This window comes from Balaenoptera acutorostrata, chromosome 2 (genome assembly GCF_949987535.1).
Source record: "Balaenoptera acutorostrata chromosome 2, mBalAcu1.1, whole genome shotgun sequence".
In the NCBI taxonomy this organism is placed as follows: domain Eukaryota; kingdom Metazoa; phylum Chordata; class Mammalia; order Artiodactyla; family Balaenopteridae; genus Balaenoptera; species Balaenoptera acutorostrata.
This window is the reverse complement of record NC_080065.1, coordinates 70,470,345-70,494,445: the sequence shown is the minus strand read 5'-3', so window position 1 is coordinate 70,494,445 and position 24,101 is coordinate 70,470,345. Positions and strand designations below refer to the sequence as shown.

The following is a 24,101-nucleotide window of genomic DNA, read 5'->3' as shown; positions in this document are numbered from 1 at the left end:
CCCTCATGGCCAGTTCCAGAGGTCCAAGTCAGCCTTTTTAGAGGCAGAGCAATTACTCCAAATTTCTAAGGAGCTGTGTATAAATGATTTACCATATTTGAATAGAGCAAGCAGTAGAGTCCACTTAGACATTAATAAGGTGTTTTTTGGTGGCAATATGGCTAGCATTTTCTAGAATCATTTTCTGTGTCTTCATTTAGGATGAAGTTCATTGTATATCTGCAAGTCTACACCTGTGAATTTTTTTTTTTTTTTTTGCTAAAACTTGCTACGTGCATTGTTCTCTCAGTAAAAGATAACATAATGTCCATGTTAATGCATTACTGTCAACATTACCCTAAGTGGTATAGATGGATTGACTCAGGATGGCTGATTGTTACCTCTAGATACACTGGTTAATCTTTTAAGTCTGCTTAGATAAGTTCCTGTACTGTCAATTATTTTTTTAACTTATAAAGTCATATAAGGTATTTAGTATATTTTTGTGTTGATGGTCTTATATATCAGAAACTAAAGAGATGTAAAATTGTCTTATTTCCTTGGTGTAGTTTAACTCTCAGTGGACTCTGGGGGGTTTTTTTAATTGATATTTTAAACTCATAGGCAATATGACTTATTTCAATTTCTCTTTAAGTGTGGTCTTGTAAGAATGTAAATGACGTTTTATCTGAGAGCATAATCTTTTTCTTTCCTATTCAGAGTGATTGAATTGAAGAAAAATATTTATTGCAAGCTATCTTTCTGCTGTAGTTTATGGCGTGCCATTCTCAAATGGTTCAGAGAGTATATTAAAAATGAACCTTTTGGTCATTTTCTGTTTTTCAGGGACTTTGGAAATGATTTTGTTTTGTCATTTGAAAGCAGAATCATTCTTTGAGGTTCTAATTTCTTTTCCCATTTTATTTTTAAAAGTTTCTCAAGTACAAAACTCATGAGCCTTGGTAGATTTTAAAAGCAGACAACCTTTTTTCCTCCAAATATTTCCTGTTAAAAAACATGGTATATATTAAGTACATTATCACTAATAAAGGAAAAAGAAACCATGGGAGATCAGAAAGCAGTACAATACTCGTTTTTTTGTTGTTGCTGTTGTTTGTTTGTTTGTTTGTTTTGCAATGACTTCTTATATTGACTTACATACTGGTGATTTCATGCCTGCCTGGAGAGGTCCAAAGACAAGAGACTGTGACCGATATGGAGCAAGGGCAAGGTATTGTTTGAGGAATAAACGGCACTTGTAGACTATGGCAGGGAAAGGATGTGTGTGGATTTCTTGTGGGTCAGATATGACCCCAAACCAAGCAACTGTGCTGTCTTAAAAGGAATGGAGCCTAAGTAGAAAGCCCAGGGAAGCTCTCTGACCCGCCAACATGGTGGTCCTCAGGGAACCGGGGGCAGAGCATAGTGACCCATCCGAGAAGGCAAGCTAGAGGCAAAGAACTCCTAGTGACGAGATATTTTCAAAGAACCCACAAAATCGCCCCACAAGAGAATGAGCTCACAACTACACATCTGCCACATCCAGGGTCACCAATGCCATATTTCAACCTGAATATCAAGGAAGACTTTCATCTCATCTGCTCTGAAACTGGAGAGGCCAAAATACAGCTAGAGAGTAGAGGATGGGGTGGAATGAGAGAGAGTGTGTCCCTCACTTCCTTCCCAGTTCTCTCCTTGGACACTGCCAGGAGGGTCCCGGGCTCTGTACTTCACACTGGCGACCTTGCTCTGGCCTTCCTCTGGCATCAACCCTCTCCGTGGGGCAAAGAGTCAATGGGCACAGGGAGCATGCCCACCTGGAGACAGATTCCCCTCTTCTAGACCATGCTCAAGGTACTCAGGACCCCAGAATACTCTGTCAAATGGCATCCAACATACTTCCAGGGCCTACGCATGCCTCTTCTCCGTATCTGCCCTGCCATGAATGGACTGTGTCACTAGTGTGCATACCCCACCTCAGCTCAGTGACAGGCCATTGGGTAGCTATTTGCTGGGTGGGAGGTAGAGCTTGGGTATCCATGGAGAAGGGTGGGTTGAAAGTCCTTTCCCCCAGCATTCTCACTTTGTTTTCTGGAACTCTGAAGTATCTGGGATTCTCAATTGAAACCTAGTGTTCCACAGTGTTAGAAATGTAGGAGAATATATATATATCCTTTATATATACACATCCCTTCCCTGCCATATTCTACAAGTGCCGTCCATTCCTCAAACAGTACGTTGCCCTTGCTCCATATCACATAGAGGCAGCTTCAGTCACAATCTCTTGTCTTTGGACCTCTCCAGGCAGGCATACATATATATATACAATTTATATATATATATGTTACAATTTATTAACCTTATTTATGATTTTTAAATATTTAGACATGTAAGAGACACTGCAAATGTTAAGGGAGGGCCTGCTCCTTCCCCATGGCAATTTTCCCAGCCTAAGGTAAGACTAAGCTGGGGAAGAAATTTCCAAATTGGGTATGATTATGGATTTTTAGATGCTAAAAGAGTGGACTTATTTTAGTATGTAAACTATAAGTGACTGTTTATTAACTGAAAGTAAGCTAAGGATAGTTTTATTACCCAAAAGTAACCAGAAAAAACTATGGAAGTTGCTTCAAGATTTGATTCAGTGATAGATAGAAATAAATATCTAGTATTAGGTAAAGGATGTTTTTATTTTGTTTTAAATCTTACATACTAGGAAACTCTTTGGTTAATAAAGAACCCAGTGTTCATTTGTTTGTTTGTTTGTTTGGGTGGATCATTCTCTTATAGTCACCCTGTGATCATAGCACCTGTCCAAGATACATAGGCTTGAGTACAAGATTAGTCATACCAAACCCAGTTTTTTAAAAGGCAATTGTCCTGAAGTTAGCTGAAGAACAATTTTTTTCTTAAATTTGGAATACTTCATTAGACTAGAAAGAATTGAAATAAGAAAAGTCTAATTCTATTAACTATTAGTTATTCTCTACGAGTCATAAGTAGTTGAGCATGGTTTTATGATTAAAAAAGAAATAGGACATATGTTACGCCCCAGATCCATCTTCCTAGACACTTTACCTGTAGTGTAGTTGTTTCCACACTGAGGTGCATATACCCCAGAAGAGTGCAAGAGACAATCCTGATAGGTGCAAAGAAAGTAAGATAACTTTTATGTTTTCTTATTGTTAACAATTATGTGTATTAATCATACTACTATTTGCCATGTGGATTGACAGAGACACCTCACTGGGTTTATCTGTCAGAGGGACACCAGTGCAGAGGTTCTGTGGGAAGGTAGGAGTTCTACAGAGCAGCACACTATCAGCACAGTGTGGCTGCTTATGTTATCTATTTTCAATTAAATTAACCCTCACCAAATCCACAATTGGCCTAAAAAGAAATCTACAGAGAAAAGTCAGATTGGAGAAATTACCAATGATGCAAGAAGAGAAGAAAATGGTAGCTAAGGTTTCTTCTATTATGACCTAAGCACAAAAAATTATGAGATAATTTGTGTCAAACTAGTCATAGCTAACAGGAGATTGGCCCCCAAATTGAGATTGTCAACATGATATATATTTTACATCTACCGTTATTATTGATGAACTCACCCAGAGTAGATACCATGTTTTGAGATATTAATGGTAATATGAAACCATCACAATTAGGAAGATGCTTTAAAAGTTGTATTGCAACCTTTCTCATTCTTTTAAAATTTATATCTCCTGCATACATTCTATACTGTAAAAAATATATTCATTTAGTAATACTTGATACATGATCAAGAATTTTGAAGTCATGATTAGAAAGGACTAAAGAGTATTTACATTTTTTGAAAGAAAAAAATACAACATCTGAGCTCATGTACGCTTCAACTTATAAGACAAATGAATGTCTTATTATATTTATGTTGACCCATTTCCTCTGCTTCTAGCTAACCTCAAAGACACCATTTTCTACCTACCAATTTGTAGTCCATTTAGGATTATCGAAACAATATAAAACCTCAGTCAGAGAGATTTATGCAGCCCTCGGAGAAATACAGTACTTGTAAACAATGTCTGCACCCTAGTTTTCATACAATGATTTAAGATGAGCTAACTCATAAATGCACTGTTTATTTATAATGGATAGCTAGTTGCCTTTTACCTTATTTTGTGAATGGAAGGTTCTACCCATTAATTTGTATTGCGAAGTGGCAAAAAGTGAATCTCTAGAGATGCCTGTGGCTAAAATATTTCCACTTGGCTGTACATGTATAGGCAACGGGGGTATCATTAAAATAGAATAAAAATGTACATTGTGTCTTTTTATTGTTCTGTTTGTTCCTTTGTTATAGGCACTACAGGGGATAATTTTATGGGTGTTTATAATAGTTTAGGGGGGATATAAAAATGACTAGAGATATTTGGGGTGTAGAGTCTGATTATTAGATCAATATACTGAGAATGACACTGAAACACAAAAGCATGGAATGACACAATTGCATCTTGACCTGAATGTTTCAAAAATTAAGGTAAACACCTTGTTACAGTTAAAAATGGAGAATTTATCATAAATACTTTGTTTTCAAAGTAATAGTTTTTTTGCACATCTTAAGCATCTTAAGATAAAAGGTTTTAGGATATAAAACCAAACATTTCTATATGTCTTCTATTTTTGACTATCCAATTTCACCATGTAATTGAGGGATAAATAGCAAATAGATGCAAAGCTTATCTTATAATAAGGACTATGCACAACATAACTATGGAATATAAAAGTATCTTGTGTATGCTGGAAGCACTTTAAAATTATGTTTTAGTAATCAGTGTATTTCTGTGTTGATGTTATGAATGCTCTTTCATCTCCCAGGTATTCTGTTTTGTAGGATAATTCAAGGTATGTCTCTGAGAAAATGCTGACATATTTGGATATGTATGAATGCAGTTGAACTTTCTTGTGTTTTGCTAGTGGGAATTGGATAAATTATTTTTCCAGTATTCACTTTAATTTTCTTCAATGCTGATACTCTTCTTTAAAATATCAGAGCAGTGTTCACTTTGAGAGTTAAGAAGTAAATTGGTAAAACCCTTAAGGTTACCTCTTTTCGTGAATTGCTAGATAAAAGTAGAGAAATGAGAATGCCAAAAGTTACTTGACTCTGTATGATATAATTGGTAGATTTATAAACCAGTCAGATTTCAATTTATTTTTACTTTTACTTATTAGGACAGCTGGTTTTACAAAGGTATTCTTTTTTCTCTTTCCTCGTATGTAATGAAGCTTGTTGTGCCTACCCGTTTTGTCTGTGTACTATTTTAATACTTTAGTTACATGCAGCATGCTGCTTCATTATAGTGACACTTCTTTGTTCAGTAATATATTCTAGTTATTGTGGTCTAGAAAGTTTCAGAAACATCCACCACTTCTATTTGTCACCAAAATATGCAAGATTGTAAGGCTGAAGTATTGTTTTATTTTAATTACGTCTTCTGAATATTTATGCATTTAGTAACTTATGCATTTACTTTTCTATATGCCACTACTTTTAATTCATAACACATCTTAATAAGGAGTAATTAAATGGGAAAAACAAATTTGCCAAAAAGACTTCAAAAGAATTAAAAATACTCATCATCTTCTAGACCATTCTCTCCACAGGCTTCCTTACAGAGATCACACAGATTGGCAGCTCTGCCACTGTCAGCGACACTGAGTTATATGGTGTGGGCAGAATGGAAGGGGTCCAAGAAATTGATTTTAGGAAAACATAGAAGCAGGCTTTGTAATTTTAAAACTAGTTGAATGTGCAGAATGTGAATATTCAAGAAAATAGAGTTTAAGTAAATAATTCCAGAAACTGTGTAACTCATGTGTGTGTGTGTGTGTGTGTGTGTGTGTGTGTGTGTGTGTGTGTGTGTTTAATTGAAAAGGCTTGAGTGTCTTATCCCCCCACAATCACCAACCCCTTTCTTCATCTTGAGTCTTCGTTGTAGTTTGAATGTTATTTGCTGGGCACCTTATTTCACATGTGGATTGTATGTAAAGCTGTTTTAGAGTCAATGATGTAAATCCCCCACTTCGTTTTAAAGGAAGAAGCAAAGGGTTATACTGAGATTCTTGTCAAATACTCTTCAACTTTTTATTAGAATCAAATGGTAAAAAAGATATTTTCAGAGGTTTATTAAGAATCCTCCATTCTTTCTTCATGCAGGGAAACTTATAGAAAAATTATGGATCATGGTTAATTTCTGGCACAAAAATTTTGATAAGGGTGGCACTGGAGAAGGAGGAAGTCCAACTGTTGACTTCTCTTCCTGTCTCTGACATGTGCTGATGGTACTCTGGTGTCTCAAATGAATATAATGAAGATTTTATCTAGTGGATGCTCGATTTGAAAAAAAGGAATAACTTCTCCTGAAGCTTTCCTAAACAAACTCTGGGACTGAACTTATTGCTGTCTCAGGGAATATGCTCTCCTGTAACTTTACTGAACAGTCAGAAGAAATGCTTTTGTGTGTGGGGCTACCACCCTCCCCAGAGGGCCATCTTTAAGTCCAAGGGACTGTAGTAAGAGGCTGGTTTCCAAGTGTATAAAAAGCTATTTTATTAACAACCTTGTAATAGTGTAAAGTATTACACTGTTAAAATAAATAGTGAACATTTTAGTGAAGTTGTTTGGGAAAAGGATGCCCCAATGGATTATCTTCCTCTTGTTTCCGTGTTTCCACCTAATTTTTAGTTATTTAGTTACTTATTTAAATTTAGCCTTTCATGATGGCAAACTGAACATACGTATTTACCACCCCTTTATTCTCGGATCCTCAGATCTCATGGAAGTGACAGTGAAGATTTTTTTCAAGGGATAGGATTTTAATGGTACAAAAATAGTGAGATGGGACTATTAGCACCCCAGTGATTTTAGACATTTGTAGATGACGGAATGTGGGAACGAATAATGTTAATAGAGAAGGGGCCAAGAACCTACATCCTTGATCGGGAAAAGTCTGAAATAGTGTCAAAGGTTATTTTTCTTTTAGGGGAAGAGTGCAGGCTAGGAGTCACCTGGAGTCAGCTGGTACAGAGAGACGAGTGGACAGAAAGCAGGTTCATTCATTAAGAACTCTCTGCAACAGCGACCCCAGCGACCCTTTGATTTCCCGCCACCCACCGCCCTATATACAAAGCATAATTTCCGAGTCTAAAACTGGGAGATTGCTGTCTAAAAACTTTGATCAGAATTTCCTTGGGGAGAGCTTGGGTTCCTGGTGTGGAAGTAGGTATCACTGAATAAAACCTTTTTCATTTGGTAAATGGAGGGGGCCTTTCTGCCTGCTTCCTTACGTTCCCGCGTGCTTAGAGTTTCCAGTCAGTCCCTCCATGTAGGAGGGAAGACTTGGTAAAAATAAACTTATAAAGAGATTGAAGAAACCACGCCAGTTAAGTATATTAATCAATCTAGTTTTTCATTCAGAGAAGTAGTCAATCACTGAAGTCAACTACGCAAAACAGAAGATCCAAAATGAGCACATAGAATAACTGATACAAGACGAAGCAAGCATGATCCATGGATCAGCGAGAACTTTTTAAAACGTCTTAATTAGAAACATAAAGAAAATATGATATTCATAAAACTAGAAAATGTCGCATTGAAAAAACGTTATGGATATGAAAAATATGATTGGAAAAAAATTAATGCAGTAGAAGAATAAAGTTGGAGAAGTCTTGCAAAACTTAGATCAAAATATAAAGAAATGAAAAACGAGATATATGTTTAGCAAACATGGAGAATCTATTTAAGAAATTGAACATAGGACTAATTTTGTAGATCCAGGGAAAATAGAGAAATTGGAGGATCATTATTGAAATAAGAAGTACCAACACAGTGAACACAAAGCAAGATGTATCCAGATAAATTCTAATGAAATCTGGATATGGAGAAAATCCCCAAGTGCCTAAGAGGGGTACCATGTTAACTCTAAAGACGCAAAAATTACACTGACTTCAAACTTCTCAGACAGGGACAGTTTATATTAGAATTTAATGAAGAAACGAGTGTACCTTTACATTTCTGGGGATACATGAATTTGAACTTAGACTTCTATTACCAGCCAGATTTTATTCAGGTGCGGGGACAATAAGACAAAGGCACAAAATAATATTTTCCTTACTCCTTTCATGAAAATTACCTGAAGATGTTCTCTGGCAAACGAAAAGTGGATATGAAAAAGAAGCTTAGCCTCCAAGAAAGTATAAAAGGAAAGAAAGGGGAGCAAGGAAAAGAAGTCCCAGGAGGTAGCTTGCAGCATGCCTGGAAAGCAGTCAGCCCAACTCAGAACAAGAAATCAGAGGGCTCCCCAAGAACGTCTTCAAGAAGCATGGGAATGAATTTCAATCAACATATGGAAAGATTGTGATCATATGGTGAATACCTTTATACTTCTTGCAACAAGAAAAACAAATATTCCAGAAAAAATGGGAGAAAGAGAAAAAAACCTCTGTAAATATGAAGCATTTAAATGAGACATGATTTTAAACAATTCATAAAATATATCAAAAGGAAGTAGATTTGTGAGGTACATTTTTAGTGAGATACAGTAACATTTTTCTATTTGGTTCTATAGTGAATAATATTGACATCATCATGTTATTGCAAATGCTTTTCATTTTCCAGTTCTTACAATTAATTATACACAAGACATTGGAGAATTAATATACAACAGACAGCATTATTGCCCCGATTCTTCATCCCTCCATATATCCTCACCCTTTGTCATATGTGACTTTGGATCTTCCTGTGAAGGAGGGATATATTTCTGTCATTCCTTGACTTTGAGTTTAGAGATGTGACTTGGTTTGGCTAACTGAATGAGCCTAGGCCTTAAGAGGTCTTGCATGTTTCACTTTCTTTTCTGAACTTCTGTTGTCACATGGACGAGGTCAAAAGACAGTTGCTATACCCTCAGCTTGGATCCCAGAATGGTCACACAGGGAGCAGACTTGAACGCAGGTGTCAGTGAGGAGCTGAGCATGGCAGTATCTTTAGGTCAAAGCTGAGCTCCTCTGTGGAGCCCACCTGAGATCTCCTGACACCACCACCTCTCACTGGGAAATAAATATATGCATATTATGTGCCACAGAGGTTTGTGATTGTTACACAGACTAACTGTAGCTTTCACTGACATACCACCATAAAACAGAACGTGTTGGAAAAACATAAATAACATTTTGGTAGTAAGAAAAACAGTGGGACTCTAGAGGCAGGAAAGAAATGTGAAAAGTGATGTAGAGCTCTAATGTCTAAAGCTTATGCACAAACAGCAGGTTTATATATATTGGTTAAGATTGTGCAAATAATGAATAGAAGAAGGAAAATAATTATTTAAGAAAATTTAGAAGGCACAGAGAATAAGAGGAGGTTTCTGGAGATCATTTTCTCACTTGTATAATGAGTTACTATTGATAATGAATAGGATAGAATAATATAAAAGCCATGGACTAAATAATTATACACCTGCAAAATTATGTGTGTATATATTATACATATAATATATACATGGCAGGTAGATAAAAATAAAGTGTCTATTGTATTTAACTATGTATAATTACAATAACCTCTAAATTTCTTTAAGATATGAATTTAGTATACTTTAGTGGTAGTACGTATAAAGAGATCTACAGATTTCGAAAATATGTTTGTATGTTCAGTGTAATAGATTCGTCAGTAGATTTTGGTTGTTCTCTTCCTCTGCATGACTTAACCAAAATACTTTAAATATTATGGTACTCTGTGGATGGATTCTACTCTGGGAAAATATTAACATCACTTCTGAAGATAACTCTGCAGTACATTTAACTGAGACTACATAAGCCTTCCTTTATCCTCTGAAACACAGAAGGAGATTTAACGAGGGTAGGGAAGTAAGTTTTGCTGTGTAAGCTTAAATCATTATGCTCGGGGCCAAATTAAGCAACTAAGTTAAGTAGATGGGGTTACACTTATACTTATTATTAACTGATATTTAGTTCAATTCACAAGTCATTGGATTTTATTAAAAGGAACTAAACTCTTTTTCTGCATTAATCTGATAATAGCATAATACAGCAATGCAATTTCTAATCAGACCCACTCCTCTCTGACATAAGACCATTTGTTAAAGTGCTTGTTATGGAAATAGCCAATTATTTCAATCAGGTTCATTGCAGATGATGGAAATTGTTGCCTTGAAGGCTTACTTCTAAAATGTGAAATTACGTAGTAAGTAATTAATGGCATTGAGACTTCCATCTTACTGTATATTAAAAGAAATTAATAATAAAAATCCTGTCAAATATGCATGTGTACATGTGTGTTAAAGTTATACCTCTCATATAGGAGGAGCAAAGAAAACTAGAAGAGTTATTTCATGCTTTTTATATGAAAATTACAACTTCTTAAATAGATCCTAAGAGTGCAGGAAACATACACATCAATATACTTTATAAACTTACTGCAGAAAAATTTCTGGAAAATAAGAACTATTAGGGTAGGTATGGGTAACATCAGTTATAGTTTAATAATCTTCAGTATTCTGATAGTCAGCCATAGCAGAAATAAATCCAATCTAAAACCAAAAATACATGAGCAATAGAAAATTTTGCAGTTATGTTACTTTTTTTCCATTCGTCTTCATTTAAGGCTTCCTGCAAAGCCTTTCTTGAGTGATGAAAATAACCTGCAAAGCAGGAGGTGAACTACCATGAAAAAATTAGTATTTTTGTCATTTTTATGAATACAGCTCCTTCTATTAGTATGTTTTATTAAACTACTCAATCTTTCCAATAAGGCCTGCCTCATTTCATTTGGGCTGCATGGCTCTCAGTTTGAGGTATAAGCATAAAAGAAAACAAACCCCCTCTGATGTGAATTTCAGAAGGCTGATGTCCCTCATTAATTCTGTGGGCCTGTTATTGTGATGCATTGTGTGTGCATGGATGCATGTGTGTGTGTGTGTGTGTAGAACTAAGTTCACAGCTAGTAAATAAGTGGATTGTAAAAAGAACCTTGACACGATCACTGTCTTCAACATCTTTGTTGAGCCATACTTGCCATACAGTAAAATACACATATTTAAAATGCACAACGTGATACGTTTTGACATATATATGCACCTATCCAAGCATCATCTTAATCAAGATTTTGAACATTTCCATCACCCTCAGAAGTTTCTCCCTACCCATTGTAATCCCTTCCATCTGTCCCTCCAACTTCATCCCAGACAACCACTGATTTTCTTTGTCTCTATAGATTAGTTTGCATTTCTAGAAATTTATATAAGTAGAGTCAAATATACATATACTCTTTTTTTAGCTGTTCTCTTTCGCTCAACATAATTACTTTGAGAACCCTTCATGTTGTTGTTTGTATCAATAGTTCATTCTTCTCTATTGCTGAGTAGTACTCAACTGTATGGCTATACCATAATTGGTTTAGCCATTCACTGATTGATGGACATTGGGTTGTTTCTAGTTTTTGGCTATTACAAATAAAGCAACTATGAACGTTCATAAATGTCTTCACATGGACATGATGTTTTACTTCTCTTGGGTCACTACCTAGGAGTGGACTGGCTAGATCATATGGTAACTCTGTGTTTAAATATTGGAGAAACTGTCAAACGATTTTCCAAACTAAGTGTACTATTTTACATTCTGACCAGCAGTGTATGAGAGTTCAATTTCTCTACATCTTCATCAATACTTGCTATGGTCAGTCTTTTTAATTTTAGCCATGGTAATAGTTGTGTAGTGGTATGTTTTTCATTTTAATTTGAATTTCTCTATTGACAAATGATGTCAAACATCTTTTCATATGTTTTCCCATTCATATATATTTTTTTCTTTTTTCTGAAGGAAATTTTTTGTCCATTATTTGTCATTTTTTTTTCTTACTATTGAGTTTTGAGAGTTCTTTACATATTCTGGTTACAAGTGCTATAGCAGATGTTTGATTTGAAAATATAGTCTCCCAATCTGTGGCTTGTCTTTTCATTCTCTTAAAATTGATTTTGAAAGACACAAGTTTATAATTTTGTTAAAGTACAATTTATCAATGTTGATGGCTCATGCTTTTGATGTTGTATCTGAGAAATCTTTGCCTAAATTGAACCCCAAAAGATTTTCTCCTATAATTTTTTATAGGTTTAGGTTTTATTCTAAGGGTTACAAACCATTTTGAGTTAATTTTTGTATATGGCATGAGATATGGACCTGAGTTTTTGGTTTTGTTTGTCTGTTTGTTCATGTAGTTATTTAAATAGTTGTTCCAGAATCATTTACTGAAAAGACTACGTCTATCTACAGAATGACTTTTACATCTTTTGTAATCATGATGTGCCTTTGTCTAGTTTTCCTCATGTTTCTGGTGCTTGGGATTTCTTTTTTTTTTTATTCTTTTTTCTTTTTATTGGTTGAAATACTACTACGAATCAAAAGAAAAATTTACTCATAATCCCACTAATTTTTTTTCAAAAAGTTTAAAAAATAAACAGTTAAACATCAGGTGAAAATCTGCTCTCCACTCATCTGATCACCCACACTTATGCTCTGATAGTGAATACTATTAACAGTTGGGAGAATATTCTTCCAGATTTTGACCACATTGATACTGACTTGTGCTTGGGATTTCTGGTGCCTGGATCTGTCATATAGTTTTCATCATATTTGGAAAATTTTTGGCCATTGTCTATTCAAATATTTTTCTGCTCGCTCTTTCCAGGGACTCCAATCACATCTATTTTAGGTTACCTATATACATGTGTCCCACACTTACAGATGTCCAGTTTTTTTTTCCTATCGGTATCTTATTCTGTATAGTTTCTATTATATCTTAAAAATTTACTGATCTTTTCTTCTGCAATATTTAATTTGCTTTAGTTCCTTCTAGTGTATTTTTCATCTCACACGTGGTGGTTTTCATCTCTAGAAGTTCAATTTGGGTCTCTTTTTCTATTTTCCATGTCTGTACTTAACATTTTCAATATACGGAGCACAGTTATACTACCTGTTTTGAAATCCTTGTCTGATAATGCTAAAATCTGGCTCGCTTCCTGCTTTTTCACATGTCTATTAATCCTGACTGGTGATTCCCATCAGGACTAATGAATTTTACCTCGTTGAGTGGGAATGCTCATATGCTGTAGTCCTATATATCTTCTTGAGCTTAGTTCTCTTACATGGTTAAATTTCTTGGAAATGGTTTGATTCTTCTGGGTGTTACTTCTGAGATTTGTTAGGCGAGACAAATGAGATCTTTAGTCCCGGACTAATTTACTCCCCACTACTGAGGCAAGGCCCTTCTAAGTCCTCTGCTCAGTGCCCCAGGAATTAGTTTATTTTCCAGTCCCACTGGAGGGAACTGGCAGTTTTCCTGGCCCGGTGTGATCTCCAAATATTGCTCCCTCTGGTCCATTTAGATGGTTTTTTCCTCAGTAGTTTCCTCACTTTCATGGACTGCTCCATGCTCTGCTGAATTCCTGAGGCAGCACTGCAGTGTACAGGACATGCTCTGTAGGTCCCTGTGGGCTGCCTCTTTGTAGCCCTCTCCGCTCACTCTGTCCTGCAAACTCTAGCCTCCTGGGCTCTCCAGACTCTCAGCTCCCTCTTTTTAATTCATAGAGTTGGCCAGGTTCCACCTGGATTCTTTCTCACTGTTCCATGGCCTGCAATCTCTCTTAAGGCAGTAAACCTGGGCAGTTGTAGAACTCACCTGGTTTGTTACTATCCTTCATTTCCTAATATCCAGTGTCTTGAAAACTGTTATATGTTTTGTCTGTTTTATTTTTTCGGTTGTTTCAGGCAGGAGGGCAAATCTGGTCCCTGAACTTTGTCTTGGGCAGAAGCAGGAGTTCTCCTGAATCCCAATGCGTTACCACTTTTTAAAAAAAATTTTGTTTGGAGTATAGTTGATTTTCAATGTTGTGTCAGCTTCAGGTGTACAGCAGAGTGAATCAGTTATAAATATACATATATCCACTCTTTCATTTTTTTTAGATTCTTTTCCCATATAGACCATTACAGAGCATTGAGTAGAGTTCCCTATGCTATACAGCTGGTTCTTATTAGTTATATATTTTATATACAGTCGTGTGTATATGTCAGTCCCAATCTCCCGATGTGTTGTCACTTTTAATGAAGAAAATATGCTGATTTGGCATCCTTAGCAATAAATATGGGAGAAAAAATAAAATATAAAAATTAACAGCTTGTAGGCAGCACTTTTTTGGCGCTGAGAAGTGAGTTGGTTCCTGAAGCAGATTCTTCCGTGATGGCCTGGAGTGTGGCAGATGTTTTGTTGCCTCCAGCTCTGCCAGGAAACCTCCTATAATTATGTAGATGAGATTCTGGAACTGAGGGTAATCTAGCCACCCAGCTCTTTTACTTTGATGGAAACTGACATGCCTAAGAATTTTAAAAGGAGTGTTCTCTACCTTACCAGCCATAATGTATGTCTATCAGATATAGAGCTCAGTAATCTCTCAGGCCGAATGTATGGAGAGTCAATGTTTAGAAAATAGTAAATGTCACCATTTTAGAACGAAATATACTGAGGGTATCTGTTGAATTATCCCATTCAGTGGATCAAAATTTCCATGGGCTTTGCAATTATGGGGATAAATACTATCTTTCATGCCTCTCCAAGGCAGAGCTGCTCTTCTGTAGAACATTTATGAAAATCCTACCCATTTATTTACTCTGATGATAACCCCAAAAGCAGCAGTATCATTTTTATCCAGCAACCTAATGAAGAAACATTCAACAGAGCAATATAAATATCGATTAGTCCATATTATAATAATGTAAATAGCTTTTTTTACAGTCCTTAAAGTTTATCTTCTTCCCATAAATTACCTCATTTAATCCTTAGAGTAGCTTTAAAGTATAATAGAATTCATCATTTTTAATTATGCCTATGATATAAAGTTTCAAAGATATTGAAATGTAAAAGCAGGAACTATTCTTATTTTATTACCTGAGTCTACATATATCTGTAGGTAAGAGTTGATTTATGGTTATTTTTAAGAAATTATTCTAGAATTAAGAGAAATTATTTTTCTTTATATGCAAGATGTAACTGTGTATCACTGCCTTTTATTTAATTGTGACATGGCTTATATGCTTTCAATGATTCATCATTTTTAGTATAAGTTACTGTCTATGTTTTTTAAAAGATATCATGGTCATTGAAGAGAAAAATAATTCAGCCTGGTGAGTTGAAAGTTTTAATTTATTCCCTTAAAAACCTCTCTTGATAAAAATATACCTTAAAATGATATATTGGTGTTAAGCCTTTCTACTTACGACTTGTATATGAAGTGAAATAAGTGGTTACCTGCGAGTTTCATGTGTATTGTATCTTCAAAAATACTATGAATTAAGTTGCTGATTAGAAGTGCAAGTTGGTGCAACCACTTAAAAACCAGTTTGGCATTATCCACTAAAGTATATAAATGACTCAGCCATTTCACTCCTAGGTATACCCAGAGGAAATTTAATATACTTATGTACAAGCACACTTATGGATGCTTTTATTTATAGCAACAACACAAATGCCATTAACAATAGAAAGGGAAAATGCATTGTCGTGCATTTTATAGTGAAATATTATAAAGCAATGAAAATGAACTCACTGTAACCACGTGCAAAAACATTGTGAATGAAGCCACAAACAAAAGAGCACGTACTGAATGATTTCTTTTTTTTTTTTTACTCTAAACTTCAAATATAGGCAAGAATAAAAGATACTATTTAGGAATGCGTATTTAAGTAGCAAAACTCTAAACCATGAAAAGAGTGAGGCTGTGATTGCCATAATAAGCAGGAGGTCAGTTACCTTTGTGAGGGTGGAGGGGAAGTTGTGAATAGAAGGGGCATGGAAAGGCTCTCAAGTGCTGGCGTTGTTCTTGTGCGTGACCTTGGTGACTGTTAAACAGGTTGTCTCTTAACAATAATTCATTTAACTCTATTGGTTTGTGTACTTTTCTATGTGTATGCTATCTTGCAAATAATGATTTTTAAAAATGTGGATTATCCTCTTTGAAAAATAAGAATTTCAGCTGACATGTATAAAATAGATCCATGTCCTCTGTAAAGAAAGAAACAAAAATAAATGTATTCTTTTCATCAGAATGTAAAGTTAAAAGTCAAGTATAAAAGAATGTAAGAGCCAAAGACATCTATTTCTAAACAGACAAGCAGTTATGGCTTTTAGGAATAAAATTAGAACAGATGCCCATTAAGCCCAAACTACTTAAGAGTTTGAGAAAAATTACTAAAAGGAATAAAGGAATTAGAGAAAAAAAGTGTTCCAAACTAAGATTTTAGGACTGGAGTCTTTGGCCTAGAGCAGTGATACTAATATTACTAGAACATTTTAAACATTTTGAGATCAAAGGCTGTGTATTCTGGCTTCTCTGTCCTCCTCAGCGCATAGAGTGGTACCTTGAAGGCAAGTATGAAGTAAAGGTGAAGGAGAATTCATATTTCCTAGTGGTGGTAAAGTTAACTGGTGAAAAGCATATATTCCTGAGACAAATTATCTGGGTTTTAATCTCAGTTTCAGCACCTGTGTGACTCTGACATATTATTTGTATTTTCAATGTCTCAATTCACTCATCTGGAAAACAGTTATGATAATAGTAGCTCAGAGGGTGTGATGATATATGCAAAATGTTTGAAACAAGGTTTGGCTCATAGTACAAGTGGGTGGATGTGCTAACTGTTGTCAATCAGTTGTCATCCTAAAGAGCTGTTTGTCCGTACTTAATATGTTATAGAGTTATTTTTAAGAAATTAATTCTGAACTAAGTGAAATTATTTTTCTGTATATATGAAATGTAACTGTGTGTCATTGCCCGTTATTTAAATGTGACATTGCTTGTATGCTTTTAGTGGCTCATCATGTTTAGTATAAGTTACTGTCTATGTGGTTTTTTTTTTTAAAAATGACTGTCATTGAAGAGAAAAATAATTTAACCTGGTGAATTGTAAGTTTTAATTTATTCCCTTAAAAGCCTCTCTTGATAAAAAATACATCTCAAAATGATATACTGGTGTTAAGTCCTTCTACTTACAACTTGCATATGAAGTGAAATAAGTGATTACTGTAAGTTTCATGCATACTGTATATTCCAAACCATTATGAATTAATTTGCTGATAAGAGTGCAAATTTTCCCCCAGTTCTTTTATTCCTCTTAGTAATTTTTCTCAAAATCTTAAGTGATTTTGGCTTAATGGGCATCTCTTGTAATTTTATTCCTAAAATCCATAACTGCTGTTCTATTTAGAAATGGATTACTTTGGCTCTTACATAGCTGAAGTATTGATATATATACAAGTATAACTATATAAGTAATACATTGAAGCTTACATACAGGTAAACTCTAAAGATTATCAACTGGACTGGATTATCAAAAGGACTGGATGTCCTAGTCTAAATGGTGGTCAATATTCAAAATATTCTAGGCCAAGTTGGCAAAGTAAATGTAGTTGAACTACTGGGGCCAGATGGCATCCACCTCAGGAGTTCTAGAGAGACTCGAGGGTGAACTGGGACACTGATGGCCCAAGAGTGCAATGTGCAATCATTCCTGTTCTGCAGATTACAAATGGGAGCCAGTTTGAAAACTAATTAATTAATTAGTTATTTAGTTAATCGATGAATTTTGAAAGTTTCCACAGGATGCCGTAGCATTTAGACTCCGCAAATCTCCATTTCCTCTCTGACCAGCTAGTGGAGTCTATAATGAAGAATGGGATTTCTGAATATTTAAATATAATGATCTGAAAAGAAGCAACATCATTTCTGTGGCGAGAAATCATGCCCAGAGAAGCTACTGTTTTTTGAAGGCACTGATAAAGGAACTAGCAAATATAATTTTGATTTTCAAAAACTCTTTGACAGCCTACTACTCCAAAGTCAGTTTCATGGGCTTTGGGGCTGTAATTTGCACAGTGATGGGTCTGACAAAGATCCAGAAAAAAAGACTAGGAGTAACTGAGCACTTCTCATGATGCACATGTGTATAAGTTCAGGAGTACTCAGAACGATCTGAATGAATGTATGTGTTTTTCAATAACTAGAGGAGGCTTCTCACAGTGACATCTCCAGAGGGTACATGGGTTGACATTATTTCTGTTAGCAAAAAGCCAAGCCTAATAGGGAAGACTACAGCACACCTTCCCAAATCTGTAAAAGGTGGGCTAAGGGCAAAATAATGGTAAAGATAAAGAGACTAAATTATGCATATAATATGAATGAATCTATGTAAGTATTTACAACAGAAAAAGTGTCTGGACATCCTTTTAGAGTACCTTTTGTTTCAAAGATATGCATGCTGTTGTGACCAACTATCTATTCTCTCATCTCTTCCTCTCCTTCCTTCCCTCCTTTGCTTTGCTTTGTTTTGTTTTGTTTTGTTTTGCTTTGCTTTTTAATTCCTTCACACACACACACACACACACACACACACACACATCACGAGATTGTATCTGGAAATCATGCTCAGCTCCTACCACTGTGCTTCAGTCAGCTAGAGGGTGGACAGCAAAAATTTATGTTTTCAGAGTAAGGAATCAGGGCTCAGCTGGGTGTCTTAATTATAAAATCTAGCTTTGAATGATGTTATTTTTAAAAAATAATTCTCAGGAAGCAGTCATAGAACTAAAAACCTCAAAAAATGATAGCTATTATTATTATAAATGAACTATAAAAATGACCAAATATGGAAATTCCTATTTTGTATGGAACTGCTATGTCAAATTTTTCTTAGTTATAAAATAATTTATTATATCCCAGTATATTTGGAATAGATGAGGACTTTTTTCTGGAAATGATAATGTCATGATCTGTGACAAAGAAATATGTATGTGATTTATTACAAAGATGTTTAACTTTCATTTCATTATATTCTGTGAGTATTTATATCTAGTCTTTTTTTTTTTTTATGTTTTAGTACTTCGTTGCAAGGTTTTTATTATATTATCAGCAACAGGCAAAAGAGTCTCACAAGTAGACAAGAAAAAGAATAAGTGAAGGGGACTTCCCTGGTGGTCCAGTGGGTAAGACTCCATGCTCCCAATGCAATGGGCCTGGTTTCTTTTTTTTTTTTTTTTTTCCTGGATTCCCATTTGATTCTTTTTTTTTTCCCCACACACACACTGTATTTTATTTTTACAAGAGATAAATAGACTGACACCAAGCATTGTACATGGATGACCACAACAAAAGCAACAATGTTTGCAATTACCAAACATGAAACACACTCATACTATGTCATAATATTGACATTCAGTCCAGTAATCCTCCACTGTAACAGCTCCTTTACTTTGCAGTGAAAATTGATTTGTATATTCTTTGCCTCTGAGTCCTTGTGGGATTTTTTTTTTTTAATTCAGACAGAAAGTCACAAAAATTATACTCATCCTCATCAGTTCACTCAGTCCCATGTAATAAAATTTTTTTTTTCATCTTGATCTTTTGTTAGCACTTTTATGAGTTCATCAGTTTTTCATTAGAGTTCTGAAAATGCTTATTCATTCAGTTCAGCACTACAGTCAGTTACCAGAAACCTGTACTTGTCAGAGTCTTTTCCATGAATTTCTTGAAGATGAAACCCTTTTATAGGAACATATTTGCAAAATCATCAGAGTACACCCAGAACTGTCTGTAAATGACAAAAGACTTAAAAATGACCATGGTTAAAGATTTGATGAAAGTTCATAATAATGCAGTTGACAAGAAAATTAGTTATTTCTGAGATATACATTTTAAAGTAATAACTAGGATTATTACTTATAACATTATACCAGAACATATAAGATTTTTAGAAGTTTCCTGTAATGTCTGAAACATTTATATTAACATATTTCCATACATATTTCCATACAAATACAAATATAAGATTTTTAGAAATTTCATGTAATGTCTGAAACATTTATATTAACATATTTCCATACATATTTCCATACAAATACAAATATAAGATTTTTAGAAATTTCATGTAATGTCTGAAACATTTATATTAACATATTTCCATACAAATAACCCAATGAAAGTTTAGTATTAGTTGTTTTGTTTGTTTTTTTATACTGCAGGTTCTTATTAGGCATCAGTTTTATACACTATATCTAGTCTTTAATTAAACATGATTTATTCCAATTGAGGTCTGTTTCCATTTAGATTGCTTGCAGTGTTAATCACAGTGCAAATAGCCTTCACCGCTGAAAGAACTCTTGCATTATACTGATATATAAAGGCTTCTGTGTAATTTGCATCTGTTATCTGAGCCTACGTGTTACTAGATGTGTACATAGGCAGAAATGTTTTACTTATTTTGCTACTATATTAAAGTATGTAACTCATTTAATGTTTTTATTTTTATAAATTTAGATCAAGGTAGTTTTTTGGTTTAAAAAAAAAGCAAAAAACGCACAAATAGTAGAGGATCTTTTTTTTTTTTTTTTTTAATCACAAACTAAGTATGGCTAGAAAGCATTTTCATTTCAGCAAATGCAATTCCAGTTCATTCCACCTCATGTTAACCTCTGGGTAAAGGTGTAACTGTATTTTTAGAAACAAATGTTCTTAATTTTAACTTCCATTGTTGATGATTGTAGACCTGGTCTGATGAACAAATAGACGTTCCAAGGTCGATTAGTCTCAATTAAATTCACATTCTCATGTGTTAAGTACTACTTATCATGTAAAAATTTAGAAGAAATGAGGAAGCAAAGAACAACTGTAACTGCATATCCTTAATAGTACATATAATAACTCTTGATCTCACATCATCAACTTTGAAAGCTTCCTTCTATTAACATTTCAAAGCATCAAGAGCTGGGTTTGATTTTACTCATGATATAGGTCAATAATAAAATGAGAAATGTTCAGGTAAGGTAATTCTCTTACCTGAGAATTAAAACATATGTTGTACCTCTTAGCATCAAATCCTGGGTGGGTCTCTGTCCAGCCTTCTTTCATTTATTTCTTAAGTCCAACCCACATATGGCTTTTCTAAATCTTTCTAGGGTACAAAGGTATAGAGGATACCCTCGCAGCTGGCTCCAAGCCTTCAGTGCCAAAAGAGAATGGCCAGTTCCCTCAGCTGGCACTAAGAGTTCATGGTAATCTGGTCCCTATCTGCATCCTCAGACTTGGTTCCCAGCACCCCCCTTCCCACTCTGTCCTCCAGACAAACTGTGCTATTTGTGTACTTGAACACACCGTCATACCATGAACGCTTCTCTTCAAAGTTGTGACTCATTCTGGATCCCTGCTTGGAAATACAATACCCTCTTCATCCTGTTTTTATTAATCCTAATTAAAGCTTTCCTTCAAATCTAAGATCAAATTCTATTTCCCTTATGTGCTCTTTTTCAGACATTAATTAGTACTCAGTTTCTTCCCCATAAGTATATAAAAGAGTAGCTTTTTATGTTTAGCTTTACAAAATAAGGCAATGCATTCTTTAAGACATGAAGATTTAACTTCTTGTCAGCCTCTGACATATCTCACCTAAAACAAACTGTAGTAGATAGGATACAGGGAAAGACATATTAAGCATGTTCCAAAGTAGCCAGTCATTGCCATTTCCTGACATTCATCTGGTAAGAAAATAAGTAGCACAGTGACTTTTGTGCTATTTTCAAAGTTTAATGAAAGTATTTTGCATGTTAGTCCAATATAAATAAAAAGTGAATTTTTGTTAAGACAAAAAGAGCTAAATATTTCATCAGATGAGAGAATGAATAAGTGACATACTCTTCCTTCCCTCCTTTCCCTCCTTTCCCTCCTTTCCCTCCTTCCTTCCTTCCTTCCTTCTTGCTTAAGAGTTTGTGTCAAATATTTGTGAGTCTATTATATTTTATAGTACACAGCTGTTTTTTAGAGATGATCAGATTCTGATTTTATCCTATTGTTTGATATTATAAAATGCTCAAATTATTCAGATTCTCTCTGAACACAGTCATGAATTGTCTCTACTCTCAAACTGTAGCACTTGACCAGAAACCAAAAGGGATGGTTTTTTCAGAGAAAGTGGTCACCTGCCTAAAGAAATTTAGACCAAACTTTGTCATAAACTTAGAATGAAAGGATGACCAAATCTGCTTCCAGGAGGAGATGCTGTTTATAAGAAAGAAGTTAAAGGAAAGGGCAAAATAGAGGTTTTCTAGTATTTTGTCCTTGTTTGATATTGAGGGGCTAATTTAATGATCATATTGTTTTAAGCACTACGAAAACCCAGGACTTCAGAATAACTTTTGATACATTGTAGTGTATCCGAAGGCACATTACACATCTGAAATAATTTTTTCAGATTGTTTGCACCACTATTTTGTTATAAATTTTAGCAAGAAATATTTATTGGGCACTAGTGGTTTTCCAGATAGAGTGTGGCATTTGTGGAGGTACAACGAACAGTGCAGGACAGGCGCTGCATTTGTAAACGTCACAGATTGACTAGGTGGAAGGGTGAAAGGCACATAAACAGCCAGTCCCTAAGTAACACCATTTAGATATGTAAGAAGGAGTTGTGGGAATAAGAACAGAGCAGGATTTCAATTGAGATAGATGATAGGAAGGGAGAGTGATGGGGAGAAGTGCATGTCCTCCAATTACTTTACTGGCTCCCACAGAACCTAGCTTGGTGCTGAGCTTAGATGAAATGATGTGTAAATATCAGTGATTGATATTTGACTGAATTAGTCCTTAATTCTTTTTTCATTCAAAATCCCATTTGTTGTCCGTGTTGTCCAAAATTTGAGTGGAAATTAGTATAATTTGCTGAATGTTTTATATTTCGTATGATTTTGCATCAGGTATAATAATGATATATAAAAGGTAAGTCCCTTTAGCCGTCCTAACTTTAGAAACCCTTGAATGAGATTAGGGAGTGATCATCATTTACATTTATTATACTTTGCATATAACACGATTTAACTATTAACTCCAATTTACTTCTCATCGCATTCATCAAAGGTGAACTATTTAGAAACTAAAACATCTCTGTCAGTTAGAATTTTAATGAATTAAGGTGAAATGAGACAGTGTTAATTGGCAGTGGTTGCTGCTGGGGAGGTTTCTAGATCTTGTGATACCAATTCATTTCTCTATCAGGGTTAATTTGTTTGATTTAATTCTAAGGATACGTGGAATATTTCCCCAAACTATTCATATTTATTTTCAGGATAGGAGAGTGGTTTAGTTCTGTTGGATATGGATTCTCAATTCCATTTGAACTGGATTTAATTTGATTGCTAATAAATTGTCGATTGTAGGCACCATTTATATTATTGAGTAGAGACATATACACACACAGCATTATTTAGACTTTGTTTTATTTGAAACGCCTAAAACCTTCTAATAACTGATCATTTTTCACCAATAATTCTCTTCCTCTCTTCTATTTTCCTCAGATATTAATGAATGTGAAGCTGAGCCTTGCAAAAATGGTGGAATATGCACAGACCTTGTTGCTAACTATTCCTGTGAGTGCCCAGGAGAATTCATGGGAAGAAATTGTCAATACAGTAAGTATTCATATGTATATAAACCTTTATTTGCATAGCCTCCATTTATTATGTAATCTGGGCCAAAATCAATAATAATTTGCTTCCAGATTTCATAATGTATTGAAATGGCACATTTCATATTTGTTGTTGTTAATGTTATTAATGTGCATCTATTCTCCAGGATAGGTCTCACTTAGAGCATGATAGGCATAGGAGTGGTTGCCTTGTGGTCTCAAAGGAGGTCAACAGTTCCTCAGAGACCCAAGTACATCTCTCCCATGAATCACATTTTGGCTTTTGAGTTGTGCATATGACCTAATTTTCTCCCAGAGTGGTTACTCTGTTTCAAACAGTAAATTCAGAGCATTCTAACCAGATCACCTTTGTCACAAATAAAAGGTAGAGATTCATGAGGGTTCATGTTGAACTGGCCAACACATCAGTAAGAGTTTTACATGCTATTTATTTGTCTTCTTGAAAGCCTAAGACATTAGGGTCTTGAGATGATGGATCAGATTATAGGATAATAATTTGCCTGAAATGTTTACAAAGAGGCATAAAGCACCCCACCTTCTCCAAAACAAATAAA

The 24,101-nt window shown here is 34.8% G+C and overlaps 1 protein-coding gene across 2 annotated transcripts in view; it reads left to right on the top strand.

Annotated features, from left to right (window-relative positions):
- Window positions 1-24,101, top strand: part of EDIL3 (EGF like repeats and discoidin domains 3) — a 437,611-nt gene that overhangs the window by 222,093 nt on the left and 191,417 nt on the right. For both annotated transcript variants that reach the window (XM_007193039.2, XM_007193038.2), the window contains one exon: window positions 23,417-23,530. In XM_007193039.2, the coding sequence (XP_007193101.1) occupies window positions 23,417-23,530 (114 nt within the window). The remainder of the gene's footprint in view (window positions 1-23,416; window positions 23,531-24,101) is intronic.